General features: G+C 37.8%; 3 protein-coding genes across 4 annotated transcripts in view; 1 reads left to right on the top strand and 2 right to left on the bottom strand.

Annotated features, from left to right (window-relative positions):
* LOC144630164 (uncharacterized) overlaps positions 1 to 1,450 on the bottom strand; it is a 4,528-nt gene extending 3,078 nt beyond the window's left edge. Inside the window, exons 1-3 of the mRNA XM_078488459.1 lie at positions 1,293 to 1,450; positions 694 to 941; positions 484 to 598 (exon numbers count right to left, since the gene is read on the bottom strand). Of these exons, the coding sequence (XP_078344585.1) occupies positions 484 to 598; positions 694 to 941; positions 1,293 to 1,362 (433 nt within the window). The 5' untranslated portion in view covers positions 1,363 to 1,450. The remainder of the gene's footprint in view (positions 1 to 483; positions 599 to 693; positions 942 to 1,292) is intronic.
* Positions 1,451 to 2,244: 794 nt separating this feature from the next.
* Positions 2,245 to 11,050, bottom strand: LOC144630419 (N-alpha-acetyltransferase 20-like). Its single transcript, XM_078488790.1, has 6 exons — positions 10,909 to 11,050; positions 8,139 to 8,163; positions 7,382 to 7,472; positions 5,655 to 5,790; positions 3,798 to 3,934; positions 2,245 to 3,428 (listed from the first exon to the last, which is right to left on the bottom strand). The coding sequence occupies exons 1-6, from the start codon at positions 10,959 to 10,961 to the stop codon at positions 3,343 to 3,345; spliced, it is 528 nt and encodes a 175-aa protein (XP_078344916.1). The 5' UTR covers positions 10,962 to 11,050; the 3' UTR covers positions 2,245 to 3,342.
* Positions 11,051 to 11,480: 430 nt separating this feature from the next.
* LOC144630315 (uncharacterized) lies at positions 11,481 to 21,996 on the top strand. 2 transcript variants are annotated; one of them, XM_078488661.1, is made up of 7 exons: positions 11,481 to 14,366; positions 14,912 to 14,983; positions 15,488 to 15,697; positions 17,129 to 17,289; positions 17,966 to 18,269; positions 18,712 to 18,916; positions 19,860 to 21,996. In XM_078488661.1, exons 1-7 carry the CDS (start codon positions 12,074 to 12,076, stop codon positions 20,128 to 20,130), a joined length of 3,516 nt encoding a protein of 1,171 aa, XP_078344787.1. In that variant the 5' UTR covers positions 11,481 to 12,073; the 3' UTR covers positions 20,131 to 21,996. The 2 variants fall into 2 exon arrangements, with proteins under 2 accessions (XP_078344787.1, XP_078344788.1); XM_078488662.1 differs by lacking the exon at positions 14,912 to 14,983 and having other exon boundaries at positions 11,486 to 14,366.
* The last annotated feature ends 1,839 nt before the right edge of the window (positions 21,997 to 23,835 follow it).

Here is a 23,835-nt window from a genome sequence, read left to right on the forward strand (position 1 = left end):
AGCTGAAGATTTGATGTTGAATAAAATGGAACCCTAACGATCGTCTCTGATCGTCATGACTCACACGGGGTTACTCCCTATGATGGACTGTAAGGGAGAGGAAGGGGGAGAGGGGGGGGGGGTCCTCCCGTTAGGGGTGCCTTTTTCACGAGTTACATAAAAGAATAATGATTTTACGTGCTGGAATAAGATAAAGAGTCGAGGAAACTGTGATCCACCTAACAGCTAATTCATCCAAGTAATTTAAGAGGTTACTCAGTGAAAGGGTAGAAAAAAGGGATGCAGTGTACTGTAGTTATATAAAAGAGAACCATTTCCTATGAACCATTTTCTGTCCAAAATAGAATATGAAACTGAAGGTCAGAACTTGGTCCTCAGCTCATGAAAACGCCTCCCCATATAAAACTTAGCTGAGTTTCCCCTTCCCCGGTAATTATATGGAAGTCAGAATAAAAGAACATAAATAGGGTCATATTTACTCACTTTTTTCGCAAAACTCTCCTTCAAAACCAGCCAAACATAAGCAGCGAAATGTTCTGTCTGTGAAGCCATATTGACACTTTGCATTGTGTAAACATGGAGTCGATTGACAGGTGTTCTAAAGAGAAAACAAAATGCAGAACCACGATAATTAAAAAAGGATAAGAGTTATAATGGCTTCCTCAAATTTAACACAGTATAGTACTTTTTTACCTCAGTTTCTACGTATGTGTACTCTGGAATTGGTTGAAGGCTTTCGTGGTCGGTGGAGTTATTAAGTTGGCAGACATTTCCTTCTGCACTGTCACTTCGTCCGAAGTTACAAGAAACGCAGTCATTGTTTAGAAAACATTGCAGTCGACAAAACTCTATGTTATTTGCCGTCATTTCCGTAATCACATTACCGTGAAGAGCTTTCCCATCCACTTTATTTACAAACTTGATGATTCGACAATTTGAATCTAAATACGAGATAAAAAGAAACGAAATAAAGATCAACAAGACACACAATAGATAACCACACACCAAAATCTGAGGGAAGCTAATTTTTCAGCATTTAAATCAGCTTAGAGTTATTCGCTAATTTGCTATTAGAATCAGCCACGAAATAGTTACATTTAGTACTACCTAAATTCCATTATGGTGACTCAGGTTTCCCAAGCACTTCTTTGTTTTCTTAGTGCAATATTAATATTACTTGCCTCGCTATCTTAAACCTCCATTCTTCGGCAATTGAGAGCTACAGAAAGTATGTATTTCTACCTCATCTCAGAGCAAATACCTATATGTATGTTATACAATATTAATATTACCTTCCAATGCCATTGTAAATGTTGGTAAAAGAGCCACAGCACACATGCACAAGGATGCGATGAGATCCATGTTTGAGAACCAGATCAAGATAAAATGTAACTCATATTATTGCGACTAGGAAAAATATATCTTCCTTTTAATTTCTGACTGCATTTTAACCAGTACAACTCCCTGCTCCGAACCCTTATGCAGCGACATAAAATATTGATGGTCAAATCTGAACTTGATGGTTTGTATACATTAATAATTCAGCATAATGATATTTCATTGTGATATACAAAATCATTCATTTTGTTTATATTAATTTCAAAACTTGTTTGGGTATAATTTTTTAATGAAAAAGGTAGCATTTTGCGCCAGGGGCCTAAATAATTGGAATTCGCTATAGGAAAGAACGACAGTCAATAGCGAAAAAACGACACACGTTTTTAATTACAAAACGTAAAGGAAAATTGCATAGATCTACATTCCATACATTGTCGAAATATTCAGCAAATAGGTTTTTAAATAATTTAGGCCCTGTAAATGTTTTTTGCTTTAACTACGGGAGAGGCTCGCGATGCGATTAATAACGTAAGAAAGAAAAGCGATGATAGTAAGTCGATGCTGAAAATAAAGCAGGAACAAAAAGAAAGATGCTACCAAGACTAATAAATTAGACTGTACAAACCCCCCAGTTAGCCTACAAGTTCTTTTTACTTGTCTCACATATTTCTCATAGCACTAGTTGAGAGAATTTCAACGTCTAGGCACACGTTGGTTAAAATTGTTGAAGTAAACAGCGATCACCTCGAGCAATGATTCTGGCAATATACAATTGGACTACTACGTAATTGTCTATTATGCTTTCTTTTTTATCTACGGATTCCTAGCAGGGAGTAACCTTGCTCGTAAAAAAGAGAAGGTATTCTGTTAACTGAGGGTCGCCAGTGAACACAGGTATATTACAAACAGGTGTATGATGAGCTGTTTATTGAGAACCTTACACAAAAATATCATACTAGACAAACAACTTTTAATCTCTATATACAAAAGACATTTCATCATGGACCAACTGATGGCTGGCAGGACAACCAAAAAACAAACTAAATTTACGCCAACTAACCAGCATGCGTTCCAGTTTTCATAAAAAAAGTAAAGAAATTTATAAACGGCTTTTTGTGCAGGTGGTAAGACCCTATTATCTCTTTTTCTACCTCAGGTAGCTCTTGACGTTTCAATTAATTTGAAGAAAGTTCTGTAGTTAATAAAATACAAGTTATGGTAGCAGGAATTGTAGCTGGGTATACGCCCTTTTTGAGGTCCGACTGCACGCTTTTCTACCACAGCTATGACTCATAAACTTGATCAGTAAAATAAATCCTTAAATTTGACGGAGGTCAAATGTTAACAGGGAATAGTGAGCTTGTAACAATACGAGAAATCTCGCACCATGTTTGTACGTCGGCAATACACTCGCAAAGGTACATTTAGTGTCACCAAGAGAGGATAATCAAAAAGAAGGATGCCCCTTGCATCATGCTATGTATTGCTATTTCTGATTGAGGCTTCGACCTCGCTCCCATGACCACGTGAGAAATCAGTCAGTCGAAATCCAAGCCTGTGAAAAGGCTCCCTACGAGCCGAGCGCGGTCTGGGTAGGAAGACCCAGCGGGGGAGGTTCCTACGCGAGAACACCCTTGGTTTTCCAATCCCCCCATACCCCACGAGACCTTGTTGGCAGGCCATTGAAAGCCAAGCAAGTAGTGTTCTTAAAATAGCCCAGTCATGGACTGGAAATTCAAATAGATTTGTCATTGGAAGGGGCCTGTGTTTGGGGAAATCCTCTTTGATTATCCATTTTTGGTGGTACATTGAGACAGTATCCCTAATTTGTTGATTTTCATCATTTTCATCACCTGTCTGCTTGGTAACTGACTAATATTGAAGTAAGAAATTCGATTTTGATCAGTCTTGTGAATTCAAGGTTTGTAAATACTGTGCATGTTGCTCAGTGTAACTATTTGTTGTCCCTGCAGCGTCCTGCCTACTAACAGTTGGTCCTTAATTTTATTCAATATCTTCAGGTCTAACAGGGTCTTTCAGTGGAATAACTGACTTCCTTTCTTTGTCTCGTGATAATGCCTTCCGCATGTCTAAAGAAAAAGAAATCATGTTTAGCTAAGTAGGAGAATACTGAGAATACGAGTGAAATGTTAAAAAGTAGTGCCAAACCCTTACAAAAAACCCAAATATTTCAGGCTTTGCTCTATAGCAGTGGAACTGATTAGCAGTGTTAAGGACAGTTTTTTTATAGGAGGCGGCGTGGCCTAGTAGCTTATTTATTTATTTTTATTTACTTTTTTTTATTTTTAAGTGCAGGCTGTAAAAAAAAGTCGATATTTTTTGGATTCCCCTACTGTCATCTGCAGGACAACATTTCCCTCTAGAAAGCAAGGAGGGCACTCTTATTAACACAAGTGACCTGGAATAAACTACCATTGAAATTGAGAAATGTCTCTTACCATATGCATCTTCATCTGGGTCTCCTGAATAGTACTCAAGGACTCGCCGATAGATGACATAACCAAGCTGCTTGTACATATCAACAGCAACATTGTTACTCATGCGCACAAACAGGTCAACAAAAAATGCATCTTTCCTGAAATAAAATAGTGAATCAATACATTTAAGGTGCATGGCGACAGTTTCAAGCACTTTCCGATGGGTCATTATAACCGCTCTTTATCATTTGATGCTACAATCATGGTGTCAAACAAATACCCAATGATTGGTGAACGTGCTGTTGTCATTTTATGGTTACCATAGCAACAACATAGCCTTCTAAATATACCCTTAATTTTAACTTTTACTGCTGATAACTCAAAAATGAACTCAATGACCCCTGCGTTTTAGTGTTAAATTTTGATAAACAAGAAAATATGTGACTTTTGGCAAAATTTAAAACAATTCTGTCCATGGGGTTCAGAGCCACCTTAAATTTTTGTAAATGGCTCTGAACCCCAAGTACAGAATTTTTTAAACTTTGCCAAAAGTTGCATCTTATCCTGTTGATTACAATTCAGTAATAAAAATGGGGTTCACCGGACTCGTTTTTGAATTATAGGCACTTAAAGCTAAAATAAAGGTTTTTTTTAAAAAAGGGGATAATACCATTGCTATGGTAACTTGAAATGTCAAAAAATAATCATAACTTGATCACCAGTGATTGGGCATCAGTTAGATACAATAATTGTTTTGTCAACTGGAAAACAGTTGTAGTATTGATCTGTCAAAGTCAAGGTGCTGAAAAATGCAGGAGGCTGGATTTGTGGGGGGGGGGGGGAATTCAGTATACCATATTTTTTACACTGACCACAGCTGTGTTCTAATTTCAGGTATATTGATATATATTATCAAAGTGGAGGGAAATTTAAGGTAAGTACCATAGGCGTACGGGGGGCTTCGGACCTGGGGGGGGGGACCTTGTTGCCCGAAAAAAAATGGCATGGGTTGAAAGCCGAATAAACAGGCATACGAAATGGACAACAGAACCTGCTTGCTTAAAGGAAACGATAGTTCTTAAATTAATCTCATGGCATTGCCCAAAGATGTCAATGCACTGAATCATTTTTCTTCGGAAATAATGTATTTATCCTCTTTAGTTCATCAAGAATAAAAGTATTTTTGGAAGGCAATTTACATTCTTTTTCCCCCACTGGAAAGTTATTTAAAATGTGTGAAACATTCAGAGATCAATGGGTTTCATTTGAGTCAAAAGCATTAGCTTCATTACATTTGTAACCGTATCGCAGCTTTGTTTCAAGGTCTTAAACTGGGTCCACCGCCCGCAAACGTTCCAGCTATGGAAAAGCTCATTGCAGCTGAATCATGCCGAATTTGCGAGAAAATCGAATATGATTATAGCAATTTGCGAGAGGAAACGAAAACAGATAAATGAGAAATTTGGACTTTTGAACCGCAAAGTTCGGTATATTTCCAATACTTTTTCTGTTGATATAATTCGTTTTGATTGCAGCCCCCCTCGCCCCCCCCCCCTCCCCCCCACCCCGTACTCCTATGGTAAGTACAACACCAGTGATCACTTGACAGCTCCTTTAACAGACCACAGTGAATACCTGATAAAACTGCTCATAAGACCTCCCAGTTATAACACCACCCTGTCCACCACATCCCTCCTGTTACCAACATAAAAACTCTCATTATTGCTACAGGTATTGCCGGTACAAGCTAACAAACTGAGAGAAACTGTGCTCAATTTATTAGATAACTTAGTAAATTACTCATTTCCTTCATTCCTGTGGATATTTTAATAATGAGAAATGAGTACATTCTGATCACTGTTGAAGGCTAAACCTTACTTCTCAGAGATTTCTTCAAGGTTAGACATCAGTTTTGCGGCAAGTCCAAGCCTTCTGTATTCTGGAGCCACTGTCACTGCTGTCACATGACCATGCCATTCCTCTTGCTGTACACTACCCTCAGCTTTTCCCATGACTAGAAACAAACAAGACTTGTCTCAACTTGAGGTGGCTCAAAACAGTCAGACTTCCTCATCTTTGGCATTCCATTACCCGGGGGGGGGGGGGGGGGCACTCCCTATAATAGCCTAAATGGGGAGGCTCCGCCCGAAAGGGGTACCTTTTTCACGCTTCAGGTATATAAAAGGGTAGGAATTTTACAAGTTTAGGTATGTGAAAGGGTCGGGAAATCTGTCATTTAGGTATTTAAAGGAGCCTTTGATAAAAATATTTCGAACAGACACACCTTATGGCTGTATCATTTTAATTTAGTAAACGCTACATAAAAATGCGAATGACTTCCTGTTTTAGGTAAATGCCATGTCATTTAGATATGTCAAAGAGGTACCTTTTATCAATAAAAGGTATACGAAAGGGATACCTTTTCTGCCAAAATGGTATAAAAAAGGGTAAGGGGTTGGACCTTGGGGTGGAGCCTCCACGTATAAAACTTTTTCAAGTAGCCCCCCCAGGTTCCATTACAGCTAGGCCAATGATGCGAGTGCAAAACATTTAGTGTAATCTGTAAAGTATTTATCAGTTAACAGTTTCAGATCAAAATGGCGACAAAATGTGTTGTCATAGTAATGTCTAGGTAGGTCAAAGATACCCTATATAATATTAGACCTTTTCAGTAAAATTTTCCATTTTTGATACATTTTTGCTTGGACAAGGGTTCAGAGCTACCTTATTAAAAGTGCCTTTGAATGGTATTGACATTATTATTTAAAAAGTTGTAAAAATGTTTAATTTAATTTGTTGATTAAATAAATACATTATATCAAAACAGAAACTTTCAGTGAGAGTAGTTTCTAATTTCGTAGCCTGAAATGGCCTAACATGGGGTATCTTTACTCCTTTTGATGTTGCCATGGCAATGAATTTTGGTATCACAGGGACATCAAATTGGTCATTGGTAAAATCTAGACAAATGTGTACTAAAAGTTATTCTTCAGCATAATATAAATTGGTGTTGCTGCAATAGATTCCCTAAGATGGGAATGTCTAAACCATTACAAGCCAATTTGAAAACCCAGTACCTGACGAAAGTTTCAGTACATAAAGGACCAAGGATAACCCGAATACGTTCATTGTGTCCAACAACTCAGACCACAAATGAAGATCTTGATAAATAAATAATTATACTGTAATATTTCGGTATTACTACAGAGAACTCTGTCTATTCTCCTGAGTAAACTTATTGTTTTTGTCTCGTCACTCGCAGTATTTAAGATATAGCTTGTACGGCATGTTAATTTTCTTAGTCTGATGATGGTATAGCTTATACCGAAATATTACTATTTATTTATCAAGATCTTCATTTGTGGTCTGAATTGTTGGACACAATGAACATATTCAGGTTATCCTTCGTCCTTTATGTACAAGCCAATTTACCAGCACAATATTTAACTGGCCAGCTGGCTGACATAGCCTAGCTTGCCTGTCAGTCCAACACACAAAAACTGGCATAGCTATATCATTCTTCCTAGTAGGTCCTTTAGAGCACTTCGAGATGCAGAAAAATGTAATACCATAAAACAAAAAAGCTTGAAAAAATGTCCACTTACTGTAACCCATGATTTGTCCTGTGGGAGATTCTGTCACTTGGAAATACTCAGGCCAGTGTGCAAGATACTGAAGATAAAATGCTAGTCCATACTACATTAATCAATAATGTTAAGAAAACAATTTACACTTAAGTCAATCAAATCAGGATCAAAGAAAAATTTGAGACGACGAGACCCCTGAAATTTAACTCAAATTTTGCGAGACCCACTTTTTTTGAAGGACCATTCACCACCCCTAATTGGGCAAAAATTGAACTTAAAGTAAATGCAAAATTGATCACATGATGTACATTTTACTGGCAACAACAACAGTATCACAAATTATAAGAAATAAAAATTAACAATACTGATAACTGCATGTTCAAGGAAGTGAACTTCATGCCTGGTTGTGATCAGATTTTACAATAATATGACATTGTTTGTTAGGCAAGAGAATCTTTTGTAAACTACGTTATGGACAGTTTTTCTATTAAATTCAACATAAACTTAAGAAAAATCAATATTTATGGTAAATTGATTTTGCAGATGTCTTTGCTTATTGTTGTGTCAGAATGTTGCATTGTAATCTAACTAGGTCACTGTTTATTTTAATAGGGGTGAAATACAATACAGGAAGTCTAAAAGTACCAGTAATTGTGTTCACTTAAGGGTGGTCTAACTGACGTGTAGCCATTTCCATGAATTTGATAAGAGACCTCTTAATAGAGGGTGACAACTTGAGTTTGGCTGTAATCTTTAAGAGTGACTTGAAGGATACAGTTTCGGTCAAGGGATCCAAGTTCCTAAAAAAGAACAAAAAATTTATATGAAATTAAAATTTCATGTTTTATATTTTTCAAAAACTGCAAAGGCCCGAGTTTGTATTCCTTTCATTTTAAAGGGTCCAAGTTGTTAAAAGAAACAATTTGTCTGAAGGCTGTAAACTCACTGATTCCCAGAAAAAAATCTTTTTCACTTGTCTACTGGTTATGCAGAACTGACTTCATCTTCCTTGTTTTCCTGAGCTTTTTTAATGACAGTGGCCCAGAGGATTTAAAAAGGTTCTATTCTTTCTGAATTTTGCAATCCCCTTTTTTCTCCATTTACCGTCGAATACATTATAATTTTGGGTCGGTTGGGGGGGTCAGATTAAAAAAATCCTATAAAAAGGTAAAAAATCAGGGGCAATCTACTGGAATAGGAGGCCTGGTTCACAAACATGATTGCCATGAAGGCTGGAAATGACGGTTACAAAATCAGCAATGGAGGAAGAAAAAATCAATGTCATGGTTAAAATCAGCTGAGAAAAGCAAAAAAGAGATGAACCACCAACACTTCTTTGCGAACTGCCAGCATCCATGAGGTTTTTTTGGAAAACGCCAAAATATGGGTCAGTTGGACAACAGTAAACAGAGAAAATCAAAGATCTCTTCGAGATATATATCGACTTTTTTGCATGAAGTTAGTATGAGTAGAAGGTTTATCCTGGGCATTGTTGTTCGACATATCATGGAAGAATTCAAACGTCTTTCAGTTCAAGCATTTTTTTTATTTTTGCGGAGGAAATGCTGTATTTGTCAGTCGCGACGGCTGGGCGCTTTGCGACTCATATACTTTGGCTTGGTTAAAAATGGTAAACTTTGACGCTTGCCTTTAATCGAAATAGTTGTTTCCTTTCCAGTTAGAAAGATTTCTACTCGGCTTAATGCAGGGTTCCCAATAAAGGTTACACACACAGAGTTACCTTTTGTCTCGTCACGCAATCTTAACCCCACATTGAGAAGTAAATTTTCGTTTGGATATAACCAAAAGCCGCTTCTCCTCGCGTTATTCTTTACCTTACGACTACACATGTCATTTCTAACGACTACATTTCCAGTAATTAAAAACAGGTGCTGCTTTTTTTTTCTAATGGCGATGCATTAACTTCTGAACAGAAGCAAAAGCTTTTAGTGTTTACTGCTTCCACCGGAAGTAATTTCACAACAGGCTACAAAAAAACTTGTAAATATCACTTCACACCTGCATTGAATGTTGCAATTCTAAATTGTGCAACTCAGCAGAAATAAATAATTGTCACGGAATGAGTTCCCTTTGGTTAACTATAAGCAACATTTTAGTTTGTGAAAGACTTGTACCAGTACAAATTATTTTGCGTTGTTAATCGTTTTAGGTTAAATTAATATTAGCACCTAAAGACTTGTACCAGTACAAATTGCGTTCTTAATCGTTTTAAACTTCGCTGCCTTTGAGCGCTGAACCCCTCACATTCTTAATTGGTTATGCCATGTAAGATTTGGGCTACTCACATTTTTAATTATTATATAACGTTTGTAAATTTGACAAGTCACATTTTTTCTACAAGAATGGAAGTGCTGAGGCACAACTATTGAGTGACACTTTACAAGTCATGCGTTTTGATCAACCACAGCAGAAAGTATTCCTTTGAGAAATTAAAACAGTCCCTTGAGAGTTAACAAGAATGTGGTTCCAGATTACCCAACTTAGCCGCTATTCTCCTTCCTCTTGCTTGTAAACAAGCAAAAAAGTCGAAAGAAGGGGACAGCATTTGCCAATAAAAATACACATAGTCAGGTATAAATGAGTATGCAGGTCATTGCCAACACTAATATGTTGCATAACTTCACATATTGTGAAAGAGCCCAAGACAATAGAAAGGATGGATATTCTGTTGCCTAGGTCTTAACATTCTTGAATTCTTTCAGGGTCCTTCTTAGAGTACCGGACACAAGTGTGGACACATTGTTTAAACATTATTTTGTGAGTCATTGTATTGTGGTCAGTAATGTTTGTTGTCTTTTCTTAAATCATTCTACGTCATCCGTGTCCAATACAAGAAGGATAAGCCTTCTTTCAATATGCCGACTTTAAAGTTTAATAGGAGGATTATGAGTATGTGTGTAGATTTTTAAATTCATTGGCTTCACACTGAATTTTTTGCTACGCAAAACTTGGTGGCGTTCAAGTCTTACAAACAGCGTAAAGAAGCCCATTATAATAAAAAGCTGAAGTACAAAGGCACATGCGGAGTGTTTACTTATTTTTCAATGGCTTAATCACCCCGGGGGGGGTTGTGCCACTGACTATTACCGTGGGTCACTAAAACAAAATGTAACCAATCAGGTAACAGGACACCCCCTATTCTAAGACCCTTTTAGGACAAAGGACAACATCAAAATCATTTACCTTTATTTATTGCATCCCAACGCGATGTTTGAAGAAAAAAAAAAAAAACCCCCCAAAAAAAAAAAAAAACAATGAAATCCAACAAAAGATGATTGAATCGATCACGAGTGGGAAAGAAAGCAATGTTCAAGTCACAAATTACTTGGAATTCATTGTTTGTGTCTCATAATCTGATTAATCAATTTTGCTTATCCAGTGACCTCAGTAGGCATAGTAGTCGCACTGTAATCAACACAGAACCAAACACTGCAAGACTGCAACAGAAAGCTGTTAAACGCAACTGATGCTAGTTTTATCCTGCGTAAAATTAAATAAAATTAAGCCACTTAGGCTATACTTACACATTGCTAAAATGGAACATATCCTCACATCTGAACGGTCTTAGGGTTGTCATTTTGGAGATAAATTCGACCAGACGGTCTCAGATGGTGAGGAAAGCGCTCGCAGTCAAAAATACTCCAGGCGTTATACGCGTTTTCTTTGTGATACGAGTGGTACTGGTCACTAGTTGGTTTTTGACGAAGTCTACCTACTCCTCCCCGGAAAGTCACCTTACATCTGTATTTATTTTCCGCCAACAAGACAAAAATAAACGTAATATTACCAGCTCCTTTTCAGTGCAGACGAAATTCCAAGACAAGAATGAAGTCTGATATCAAGTTCATAGGCAAAACAGGAATTCGATAAAATAATATTTTTATTATGCCAAGGTAGTAAATTTTATCAGAAAAATATTTTGATGGTGGGGGCGTTTGTGGAGCAGCTTTCAAGATAAAAAAAATTGTCCATAAAAACTCTTTAACCACTACATTTGATAAAAAGGTCAATTTGCTTTATTTTTGATGTTGTATTGATAAAAAGACAGTATTGTTAGCTTTTCAGTGATAAAAATAGCAAAATTGCAGCTGTTTGAAAACCGAAAAAAGAGATGTGGCGTGACATCATTTCCGCTGCAAATTGCGTTTATGCGCGAATACACGAAACTTCGAACCATAAAAGGCTGCCTGAGAACTTAAGCTGGCGAAGAATTCCTTTGTTAAGGTACCAGCAAAAATCCGTGTTTTATTAATTCTAAGCTAGAACAATTAAAATAACGAACATAGATTAAAACTGCTGTGGGCACAACTGCGAAGTATTGTCGTAATCGGGGGCGGGGCGAGAGCTGTCAAGCGAAACATTTGACTGACTCATGTCACGACTCGCCATTTACGGATCAGTTTCGTCTCAAGCTAATTCCAGTGAATCATATCCTAGAGGAAAACGCTGACAATTTCGTTAACTGCGAAGAAAAAATATATTGGCACAGAAGTTTACTTTCCTTTGCTGGCACGTGCGATATGAACGTGATGTTGTAAATATCGTCATAGTGAGGCTAAATCCTGAATGCAAAATAACATGGCGGATCCAATGTTGGGGGTGGGTTGAGTGGTGGTTTACACCGTTTTAAAGCGATATCTTCCTGAATTGAAGGATTAAGAGATATTCAAGTTGTACTAGAAGGAAATCATGTTTTACATATCGCCATGGATGGCTGTAGGACTTATTTTGTGTACTGCCTACTTCGTTTTGGTGCTGCTTGGTTTTGGAAGAAAGGATAATCAGACGAAAGTGAGTGAGAAATCCGACGAGAAATTAGGGTCATCAACGAAGACTAGCATCGATAACACCGAGGAAAAACAAGTGCAATTAACTGAAGAGAAGTTGGAAGTTATAAAACGAGATAAACATTTGCAAGGATGCAAATCAGACACGCAAAGGCAAATTCGCGAAATATCATGCCAAATATCCACCGCCGACAAATCGTTTGAAGGCTTACAACCAGCACCTGGCGATATCGATAAAGATGAAAAGTTATCAGTTGAACAAAGTGCTACACCTGTGAAAAATAAGGCTATTTTGCCAAGTCAAGATGCCTTGTATTTACAGGAGTTTAATGTTTCGAAAGACTTCATCACAGAAAGGGACAGAATCCGAGAAAACAAGATTACGACCTCACACGCAGACGAGAATTTTTCGGAATGTTTAAGCGAAAATGTGGAAAAATTTGACGGTTTGGAATCATCAGATGTGAATCAGGATGAATTATCAGATAATGTGACACAGACTTTGTCCAGTTCAGTTTTATCAGAGCCTGTGGAGAGATTTGATATCCAATCTGTTGAGAATGAGCAAGCAGTACAGCTTTCTGAACCCGGCATCGATGTTGTGGAATCTCATTCCTCAACAGGTGAAAAGCAAGATAGTTTATTTGGAGACTTTGCAGAAATTTTGGTTGCCAGAGCTAAGACAGAAGCATTTAGCAATATTAATCTTGAATCGACAGCAACTGTTTTTGCTGAGAAAATTTCAGCTCAAATTGTCTGTGACGCCATTGGTCAATTTGCAACTGCCGCTGGCCAACAAGAAGTTGCATCTGCAAAAGTCCAGGAGATACATAGCTTTGCTGGAAATGTTGTTAATTCTTTGTTTCAGGGTGCTTCTGGTAAAGTTTCTTTAGTCAAGGATGTTGAGACGTTTGCCAAAGACTTGAGTGAACAAGTTATTAATGAGAGTATAGAACAATATGCCGTGAAAGAAAAGTTAGAACAGGGAAGAAAGAAAAAAGTGTCACTTAATGAAATGAGAATTTTCAGTGAAGGTATTATAAGTGAAATTTTGTGTGATGGAATTGATGAGGCAGTAGTAGCACAAGATGATTCCCAAAAAGATAATCTTGACGATAAAGACTTACCAGAAGAACAGAATGTAGAGGATTCTATTCCACAGAGTGCTGACAGTTTAACAAATGGCCTTCGTCAGTCAGCCCATCAGGAGTTAGCGTTGTCAAGTACCATACAACCCCACATTAGTGGAGTGGTGGAAAATTTGGTAAATGGTGCAATTTACGAAGCTGCATTGAGAGTGAAGGCAGGCAGAAGTGAGCCACCATTGGAGGATTCTGACCTTGAAGGCCATGCTCAAGAAATCTTGGAATCCCAAGTGGACGAGACTGTAAGGGAATTAATTGTTTCAGCATTGAACAAAGCTGCCGATCATGAAGGAAAAGAAAGTGAGCTTCAAGAAGAACTGACACAGGAAAATAAAAGTGAGCTTGAAACTCGGTTAGAGTCTTATGTAGATGATGCTTTGGGCAAAGCAGTCAGCGAGGCAGTTGTCAAGGTAACAGAGGAGCAAAATGTGCCCAATCAAGAGCAAAAAGTATTAAATGGTCACGTCGATCTATCTCAAGAACCTGTCATGGAACAGAGCTACCAAAGTATCCCTGAAATTGTTATTTTGTCAGAAAATAGCACTGATGTGACAGATCATGGGGAGGGATTTGATGTCGTGCCAGCTAAAGAGAATGAAGAAAAAGCAGCATTGAGAGAAAAGAAGACAAGTGAAGGTGGTGATTATTGGAGGCGAAGTTTGATTTTAGATTTGGAAGGAGATGAAGAATTTGACGAGAGCATTGAAAGTGAAAAGTCACCTTCACCAACCAAAGATGAAGAACTGATTTCTGATGAGGAAAGTGAAGAATTTATTGACTCGTCAGAAGATGAAGTCATTGATCATGCAGAGGAAGCTAAAATGGGTGCAGTTGGTGGGTCAAATGTTAACAAGTATGAAAATTATGATGACGACAGGATGGATCTCGAGGATGAGTTGGATGATGATGATGATGACGATGAAGATGACGACTACGATATGTTTGTACCACAGTCAATGGTGGACGGGTTGTGTGTGAGTAAACCTAAAGAAAAGAGTCAAAAGAAGAAGAAAAAACGCAAAACTCTTCCAAGACCACGAATACAATCAGGTTGGTATTAATGCTCAATATACAATGTGTTTAAAAATTATAGCTATTGGATAAGGTGAGCTTGATAGCAAGAATTTCATAGAGGGAAGTCTCAATTTCTTTTACAACTAGGCTAAAAAAGTCGCAGGCTCTCAGGAAGCTAAGAAATTATTTAGTCCTGCCTTGTCAGATTGTAATTTTGCTATCATATGAAAACTGAGTGCAATAATTAATTATTATAACTATAAGTGTTAAATTATACATTTGAAGTGCTAAAATTTATTGTTGTTATGTTAATTTTGAAATGTTAATTTGTAGATTTAATTCTTATAATCCATGGGACTGTTTACAAATTTAATTACACTCAAAATTAATTATATTATACCTGATCATAATTTCTCTGAGCAATATCAATACAGAGGTGACAAGAAAAAGGAAAATGACAAACAGAGCTTAATTATATTGTGTCCAGCTAATTAATGTTATTAGTCAGAACTACAGTCAAAGTAAGTAGACACCCTTGCAATCGGGATTTCCTCTGTTAATAATGTAGGTGTTAATTTCAGGATGTGACCTCTTACCAGAGGGTCTTAACAATGAGCAAGCCAGTGAGCTGTGCGAGCAGGCGAGCTATTCTGGTTAGCTTAAATATCACATTGGTTAGCTTAAATAGTGCTCAATTAGCCTACAGTTAGCTTAGGTAGCTTGCAGTTAGCCTTTATACTGGGATTTCTGGCTCACAAGTCATGTGAGTCATTAGAGCCATTCTGGTTATCCGAAATACAACCCTCCAAGTTTATTTAACACCTTGTCTAGCCTAAATAGCACTCCAGTTATCTTAAATAGCACTCCTGAAGGTTAGTTGAGGTAGCTTGTGATGAATGAATGAATAACTTTATTTATGTGTCTAAAATATTTAGCTGAGGGGAAAAGTCCCCTCTACTAATTGTGGACACCTATCTTAAAAAAAAAAACTTTAAAACTTAAAGCCTAATTACAATTAGCCTTTATATTAGGATTTGGGATTTCTGTTTTGCATGTCTTGCATGTCTTCATTAAATTAAACTTAAATACGCAGTAAGTTTGTAACAACAGTATACAAGGGATCTTTATAAGTCATGTCTTGATTTACTCACTTGTAGCTGGATCCCACTTTAACAATGCTGTGGTATTGGACAATGGTTGTGGCACCATTAAACTAGGCTGGGCTGGGCACAAGAAACCCGGCGTGATACAGCCAGCATTATATGGGATCCCCAAACGATACTCGTTACAAATGGCTGGAATGGACAATAGGAAGGACAGGATGTATGGGGATGCTGCAGCAATGAAGGCAGGAGTTATGCAGCTAGGTAAGTATGCAGGGCCAGAAAAATACTTGAATTCCAATTTCCAACTTGTTTTTCAGACAGGCGCTGTCAAATTTTGCTTACCTGGGGCAGATGCATGCTTTTAATTTCTAAGTTTACTTTTTTAGGATTTAGTCTGCAGACAGCTTGCCTGGTCTCTTGCCTTTCAGGCTACTGAGCCTGAAAAGTAACTTGTTCAATAGAAAAATCTACTTGTCCAGTATGACCAAACGGGACCTTGTCCAGTATGACCAAACAGGACAAGCCCTGAGTATGAATTAGGCAAATAATTGGTCCAAGTGATGAAGACATTATAAAATGTTGAAGATACTGTGCTATTTCAGTGCTCAATTGGGATACTGAATGAATATCATCAATGAAAGAATATTTGGCAAAAGCTGTATAAACAACTGAAACAACTTTACACCTTGAACAAAAGTAGTTGGGAAGGTTGTAAAAATATACAGTAGGTTTTAAAATCAGTAAACCCTTTCTGAACTGTTTTTTGGCCCCTGCTTCCCTCCACCCTTCAATGTTGGAATCTCACTTTCTATCTTATGTAAGTTACATCGTTAGAATAGGGGTGGGAGTGGGGTTGGAGACATAGGGTGTACACCTCACACTTCCCATACCTTGTACACCAGGTTCCATTGTGGTTCCTGCCTCTTCATGCTTAGCTTCCTATGTAGACGTTCTTTTCTGCAGAGGTTCGTTGGGGAGGAAAGATTGTGTGATGAGCCAAAAGGACATCTATGTAGGAGGCTGCTTCGTGCTTGATCAATAAGCCATTTCCAAGTTACTCTTTGCCCCTGTTTCAAAACAAGAAACCATTCAAATGAAAATGAGTTTGATTTGCATGGAAATGGACGTGTATGGGAAACTCATTTTCATATGAATGGTTTTGCACGTAGATTCGTTTTGAAACAGGTAAAGGAAAACAAGGAAATGGCCTAGTGCAAAAATATAACGGTATGCAATGCTGTGCAATTTTTCCTGTTTCTCCTGTTTCCACCAATTTGGGTCCTGGTTTCTGCTCTCTCTTATCCTAGCTCTGGTATAGTAAGATGTGTATGTTTTTTTTTTTGAAAAAAATTTAAGTACTTCCCACCGGCTTTCCTCCCAGGTTTCCACCCTCTGTCCCTCTCCACAGAATTGGGGAGGAGAGGGGGAGAATGAAACTGTTGACCTTTACAGCAGTCTAGTCTAGGGTTGAAGACCCATGCACAGTGAAAAATAACTAAAGAAATGTTTACTAAATTGTCGGATCAGTCACAAACAGGCGTGGAAGAGAGTGAAAGTTATACATGAGCGGGTTGTTTAGCCTAATTTTGGAGGCTTGGAAAATCCATCCTTCCTTGCTTGCTTTGCACATGGCACCATTTCCCATAGAATGAGGCAATATTTTAAAATAATTTTTTATGTATTTGTTATCAGAGTACCCTATGAAAGCTGGATTAATTGAAAACTGGTCTGATGTGGAAGACGTTTGGGAATACATGCTCTATGACGAGTTAGGAATAGAGGAGGGAAACCATCCAATCTTGATCACAGAGATTGCCAACACTCCAAAGAAAAACAGAGAGAAAATTGCTGAGGTAAGGCCTTTCTGTTGTCATCAGTTGGAAATTTGTACAAAAAGCCCCCTGTGGGAGGCATATGGACATTTTCTGGAACAATACAATATTAAATTCTGAGTTACAAATTTTCTTTGTAGTTGTCATTATTTGAAAAGAGATTATGCGATGTGTGGTTCCACAAAATATCCATACCCACCCCACAGAAGGTCATTGGGGAGGAGAGGGGTGAGGTGTCTCAAAAGCCAAAATTTTTGAAAGAAAGTATGAAGGGAAACTGGAATTTGCAGAGGGGTGGGGGGAGGGGTTAAATCAAAATAACCTTCCATAGGGGAGGTATGGATGTTTTCTGGAACAACACAATGTATTATATAAGTAGTATTACATATGTAACAACAGGGGAAAGTCAGAAAAGACTCGGGTAAGACTCAGGACTGTGCGCAATGTAGCTGTTGTAGTTTAAAATTTTTCAAACCAGTTTGATTTTGATTTCCTTTTGTTTCAGATAATGAATATGACATACAGTAGAATCCTGATTTCTTGAACCCTTAATTTGTCGAAAAACTGGGATTCTAATGTAATGAAAAGTTAAAATTTAACTGGTTTGAAAAAAATAATTTTAAACCAAAGGTCAATTGCTTTATGTACTGCATAGGGCTGGATGTCTTCTTAATAATGAGAATCTTTTGAATTTCAGATTCTCTTTGAGCACCTAAGTGCCCCCGCAATGTATCTTGCCAATCAACTTGTACTGTCAATGTACGCATCTGGCTTAACAGTGGGTGTGTGTCTGTCCTCTGGGTTCTCTGTCACTCAAGCAGCGGCAATTTATGAAGGATACTTATTACAACATACAGTCCAGGAACTTGACATTGGTGGCCAGTCGCTCACAGATAATCTGCAAAAACTGCTCAGGGAGAACAAAGGTCACAACTTCAACTCTTCATCTGGCTGGCAGATTGTGAATAATATGAAAGAAAGCAAGGCATATGTTGCACAAGGTAATAGTTAACATTATTAGACAATTAACCAAAGTTTTTTTTTTTTTTTGGGTGGGGGGGAGTTGGGGGGGACATGGGGGTTTGAACCTCTTGCCTCCTATTCTTTTTACTCCTGCCTCCTGTATCTTTAACTCCGGCTTCCCTCTTCCCTTGCCATAGTGGTTCTCTCCTCTTTGTCCCATTTCTATTACAAAATATAACAACTGTTGTGAAATTTTTCTCAATTTCTTCTGTTTCCCACCACCCTAGGAATCCTGCTTCCCGACCTCTCTTCTTCCGCCTCCTTCCCCTTTTCTCCCAGGCTCCCGCCCTCCTGTCCCACCCCACTTTTTTGTCAGCAAACAGTCAAAAAGCCAAGCAGACCATCTTTTAGAGAGTGAAGATCAGTTACACTAAAAAGTAGTGAGCCCAGAAGTAAGCTGCAGTTTGTTTATTATTATAGATTATCCTTCTGAGCTGAAGCAGTTCAAGACCAATGATGCACTGACTCAGTTTTACAGCCTGCCAGATGGCCAGACAGTTGACATTAGCAGTGAGATGATCACTACTGCAGAACCTTTGTTTAATCCTGAAACACTACTTGGGGCAGATGATACTATCGCCTCACAGCTCCCTGTTCACAAGTTGGTAAACAACGCGTTCAGAAGGTAACATTGTGTTTTTTCAGTTATTGGTAAATACTAATAACATATCAGCGTCAGGAAGACACGTTGGCCAAATGGTTAGTTTGCTGGACTCTGGATTTAGTGGTCGGTTTTCCAGCCCTGTTGGGGGTAATGAATGATGTGGTTTAACATTTACTCTCATGGTGCTTCTCTCCACCCAGGTTTATAAATGGGTACCAGCGAATTTAATGTTGGTGGTAACCCTGGGATGGACTAGCATCCCATCCAGGAGGGAGTTGAAATACCTTTAGTCCATTTATGTTATGAAAACTGGGATAAGCTGTGGCCAGATGGGCTACTAGACTTGAATACAGACTTCAACTTATAAGGTGAATACAGACTTTTACCTGATAATAGAACAACAACAGCAATGCACATAGGAGCAGAGGTTCATCAAAGATGGGGGAGGGTAAATAAACATCTGAAGAACCAATCAGAACTCAAAGCTAATGTGTGTAACTGATACCAAGGTTAAGAAAAATGACATGCACCCAATCAGGAGTACAATGTAGTTTTAGTTGTCATAACATCTGCATGTCTGGAAAATTTCTTGTCTGATTGGCTGAAGCACATTGTGTGACTTTTTGTAGGTCAGCAAACAATACCAACAGAAGCACATAAATTATGGATAAACTGCGTCAAATCCAAAACAGCTGTAAATCTAATAAAGGGGGTCATCTCAAAAATTTAGGATTGTGAGGGGGGTGGAGGCAGGTGAAAATTCTGATGAAAAGGTGGGTAAGGTATATGTCTTCAGTTCTACCAAATCCCACCCCCCCCCCCCCCCCCCCCACCCCACCTGGTAAAAAATGAACTGTCCCTTATTTCATTGGAAGAGCAATCTTTCAGTGAAGATGACAAAATTTCCTCTCACTTTAATCAAAGCAGAGTGTTCATTCTAATCATTTCCTTCTTTTCTCTACAGGTGTTCACCAGAGCTACAAGACAACATCCAACGTAATGTTGTTCTTTCAGGCGGCACAACCCTCATGAAGGGACTGGTACCAAGACTACAACATGAACTCAGCAAAATCAACCCAAAGATTCGAACTGTGCGTGCGCCTGACAATAGAAGGTATTCGGCTTGGATTGGGGGCTCAATATTAGGTTCACTGTCGACTATGGACAGCATGTACATCACGATTGATGAATATGCAGACCATGGGGGTAAGATAGTGAATCAAAAGTGTTTCTGAGTTTTCTGTTACAGTTCGGGTTACTGTCCTGTGGCAGTATTCCTAAGCCAAAACATGGCCAGCCTGCAAATCAATGGCAGAGAGAGGACATCAGTCACAGGCTGCAAAATTATACGTTCAAAATCACACTCCGTTTCATTGAAGATAATCGTGAATTGAACCGAACACTAGCTTGACCTTCTCTGGTTGCTTTTTTGCCCCGTTTGCTTGCTCAAACTCCCAAGAAAGTCTTCCTCTGGAGTAAGCGATCAATTTCGGGCTAATTGAACACATCATTATGATTATCATCGATAAAACAAAATAGTACAATGCATGGACTCATTGCAAGGAATAAATAATGATATCTCTCTTTTCTTAATTCAAAGTGTCGGGAAAGAATGCAAAATAGATTTGTTGTTAAGTATTTTTTTAGTCAATATTACATCGTCAAGCAAATGTCGAAAAGTTGCACAAGTTGAGGTTTTAGTTGATAAAGTGTAAAATTAATAATTTCTCCTCTCATTACCTGTTAAGGGTCCATCGTGGATTGTAGGTATTTCTATCAAGTTACTGTTTAATCATTAATTCGTAGAATTAATAATAGACATTTTTGTAGTTTAAAGAATCTGCAATAACCACAGAAGACATGTTACTCAAGAAGACAAAATATTAATCTAAAATTGCTCAAAAATTAACAGTGTGACATTGGGAGCAGTGAAGAACACAATTTATTCACAGGAATGAAAACAAACTTATATTACACTGAATTCAAAATTATAATGGTAGCTGTCTAGGGTTCTCGGAATTACTAAACAGCTGACTGGGCTGAGTGAGTAGATCAGTCATTATGATGTAAAACTTAGGCACATTTTCTATATACAATTGTACGACCGTGTCAACATATTAATAATGGTCTTTGCACATGTTGGTTAAGTCGAAATTTATGGCATCAATTTGCTGCAACCCCTCCTTCTCACTCAAAAAGAAGAGAAAACATGAGAAAGAAAGTGAGGACGTAATTCTTTTAAATGTAGAATTGAAGTTAATAGAAAATTAAGGTATCTATTTTATAAGTTTAATTTTCAGATTTTATTGTTTATGCTTGTAGATATTAAATTGTTTTGATTTTGTAAAAAATTGTATGCGCGCTCAAAGAATTGAACAGTTTCCAATACTAATTTGACGGGCTGGTCTTGAAAACAAAGTAACAGATCAGCAACTAGAAATTTTCCTTATAAGTAAATTCTCTGAACTGCACTAAAGCAATTGTAATGAGATTAGTGAAGAGAATTTGCATTTTGATATCAAGGTTAAAATTACCACCCGGGAGTATTACAGTGAAACTCGTTTGGCAGTGACCAATCAGAAGCGAGAAAAAAGCTGCAATTCGCACATTTATCTTTAAAAAGTCGTCCACAGCTCATATTATGTGGAGGTTTTCAAATAAGAACTTGAGACCCTACTATTTGTTATTATAAAAAAACGTCCTCCTTACGGTTTTCTGTCTCCATGGAAACCTTTCAGACTCGACACAAACATTGAGCATTACACGACTACTTTGACTGATGTTAAAACGTGACGGTTTAACGGTTATACAGTAATGTAGCTCGGGCATTACCGCCGATTTTAAATTGAGGATTGAATCACTTTGCAAACGCTTAAGTAAAAGCCTTCATCAAACGGTTCCAGTGTTTTGATTCAACGTTGTTTAGCCTTATGCTGGATTTCCACTGACGCGTAATTTTTTTACGTGCGGAAAAAATTTGTGAACGGCTTGCGTAAACGTTTATGCAAGTCGTTTATACATTGTCGCTAAATTTTTTTCACGCTTAATTAAAAAATTACGCGTCAGTGGAAATCCACCTTTAGTTAGGCTGTGGCAAGTTGTGTCCAAACGAATACAACATGTGGGACACGGTTTTTCAAATGTTAGAACAGTTTGGGCAATAGTTCAACTTTCGTTCAACATGTTTCAACATATTCGCCCTGTTGGATTTAGTATGTTGGTACCAAGTGACCAAGGCTTAATAAATACACAATTTGTAATTTTACGACAAAATTTGTACAGATATTCTAGTTAATCTCTAGCTGGCATAGCAGTCGTATCCTTTCCAAGCACGAGAAGCGAACGACAAATGAAATAATCTTGAGGCTGCTTTCGAAGTTAAAGCCTTAGCGCGCCTCTCTCGTTTTCGGAAAGGAACTACTGCTATGCAGGCTGGTTAATTTTACGAAATAATTAATGTAGCTACACCTTTTTATGCTGCAACATTCACTGTAGTATTAGGAAAATTAATTTAAAAAATGCAAAGTTCATAATGACACCTAATACAATTTTTTTAATTTCTGTGAGTAGCTGCCACAGCTATAAAATTAGCCAGCGTCAAGGAAATTAAAAATAATCCAGAACTTTTCTTTGCGTCCATTTTTTTGCGGCAGAAACCTTAATTGTAATATTAAAATCACTTTAAATGCTAAAGAGTAAAGACAATTTGTAATGTTACAACCAATTGTAAAGTTATTTTAGTCAATCACGGAAATTAAAGTCATTAAAAACGTTTTTGTGTCTTTTATTGCTTCTTTTTATGGCTGCAACTTTTACTGTGTTCTCAGTAACTACAAAATTAAAGTAACGAGTTAACTTTAAAAGAATAAGTGCAACACGTTTTAACCAATCAGAACGAAGTATACTTTTTTAATGAACCAATCAGGACTTAGAGGACTTAGGTAAAACGCGCGTTTTCCCGCGCTTGAAACCAGTTGCGAGTATTTTATTTAAGTTGTGGTTGGTTCATTGTGTTAATTGAGTTTTGTTGTGATTGACCGGAGATAACTGGTTTTGGTATGACGCGATGACTTTGGGCCATTATTTCCAATCCGAATTGTCATGTCCCATTTTCACCTGTTACACGAAACAATTTTTCTCGCAACGTAACAAATGTTGCATTGCCAGTCGCCAAAAATATTTTACTGTTAACACCCCACTTTTGCAACCTGTAAGTACTGACTGAATGCAACAAAATGTTGCATTGCAAGTTGCAAGCAAAGTACAATGTCTTAAAATGTCTTAAGCGCAACAGAGTTTGCAACAGTTACTATTGTTGTCCACGTAGTCCGATAGATTGAGTTTTCTAATTTTAGTTTTGAATGCAGCCACAGTCGGCGAGTTTTTCAGGTCTTTGCTTAATTTTGACCATAGAAGTGGTCCAAGATATCTGATACAATTTTTCCCGTAGCGTTTAGTATCAAAACGCGGTAAGACAAAATCACTGTTTCTAAGCGAGTGTGTAGTGTCTTTGCGGACAAAAAGGGCAGAGACGTTGTCTGGCGCAAGCCCGTTCTTGACCTTGTAACATGTAAATAATAGCAGTGAGTGAGGTATTTGCTCAACGGACAAGCTGTGTTCCGTGAGCTCCAGCAAAGGCTTTAGAATTTTCGCTATAGATCTATCTTAGCTCTGATGGAACGAAAACCCACATAAAACCCACATTTTAAACACCGAGTAGTCAAATACTCGGTAGTCTGACGAAATAACGAGTAGTCTGACGAAATAGCTTTCAGTGCACGTGAGTTATACCGGTACCTTAAAATTCCTCAACCATCGTCAAGCTTAACAAGAGCATCAAATGTCAAAAACCTGCCTTTTATGGAGAACACGAACCAACAGTGAATTTTCCATACTCTATTTTATTTTATTAAGAACTAGAAAACAATCTCTGTGTCATG

Source organism: Oculina patagonica, chromosome 11 (assembly GCF_052425735.1).
Source record: "Oculina patagonica isolate OP01 chromosome 11, crgOcupat, whole genome shotgun sequence".
NCBI classification, from domain to species: Eukaryota; Metazoa; Cnidaria; class Anthozoa; order Scleractinia; family Oculinidae; genus Oculina; species Oculina patagonica.

Coding starts and splice junctions, on each gene's coding strand:
- LOC144630419 (XM_078488790.1), bottom strand. CDS start 10,961: ATGACAACCCTAAGACCGTTCAGATGTGAGGATATGTTCCATTTTAGC. Junction 5,791..7,381: donor AGGACAAATCATGGGTTACA/GTAAGTGGACAT, acceptor GTTTGTTTCTAG/TCATGGGAAAAGCTGAGGGT. Junction 3,935..5,654: donor CTTGAAGAAATCTCTGAGAA/GTAAGGTTTAGC, acceptor ATTTTATTTCAG/GAAAGATGCATTTTTTGTTG.
- LOC144630315 (XM_078488661.1), top strand. CDS start 12,074: ATGTTTTACATATCGCCATGGATGGCTGTAGGACTTATTTTGTGTACT. Junction 15,698..17,128: donor GGCAGGAGTTATGCAGCTAG/GTAAGTATGCAG, acceptor ATTTGTTATCAG/AGTACCCTATGAAAGCTGGA. Junction 18,917..19,859: donor GTAAACAACGCGTTCAGAAG/GTAACATTGTGT, acceptor TTTTCTCTACAG/GTGTTCACCAGAGCTACAAG.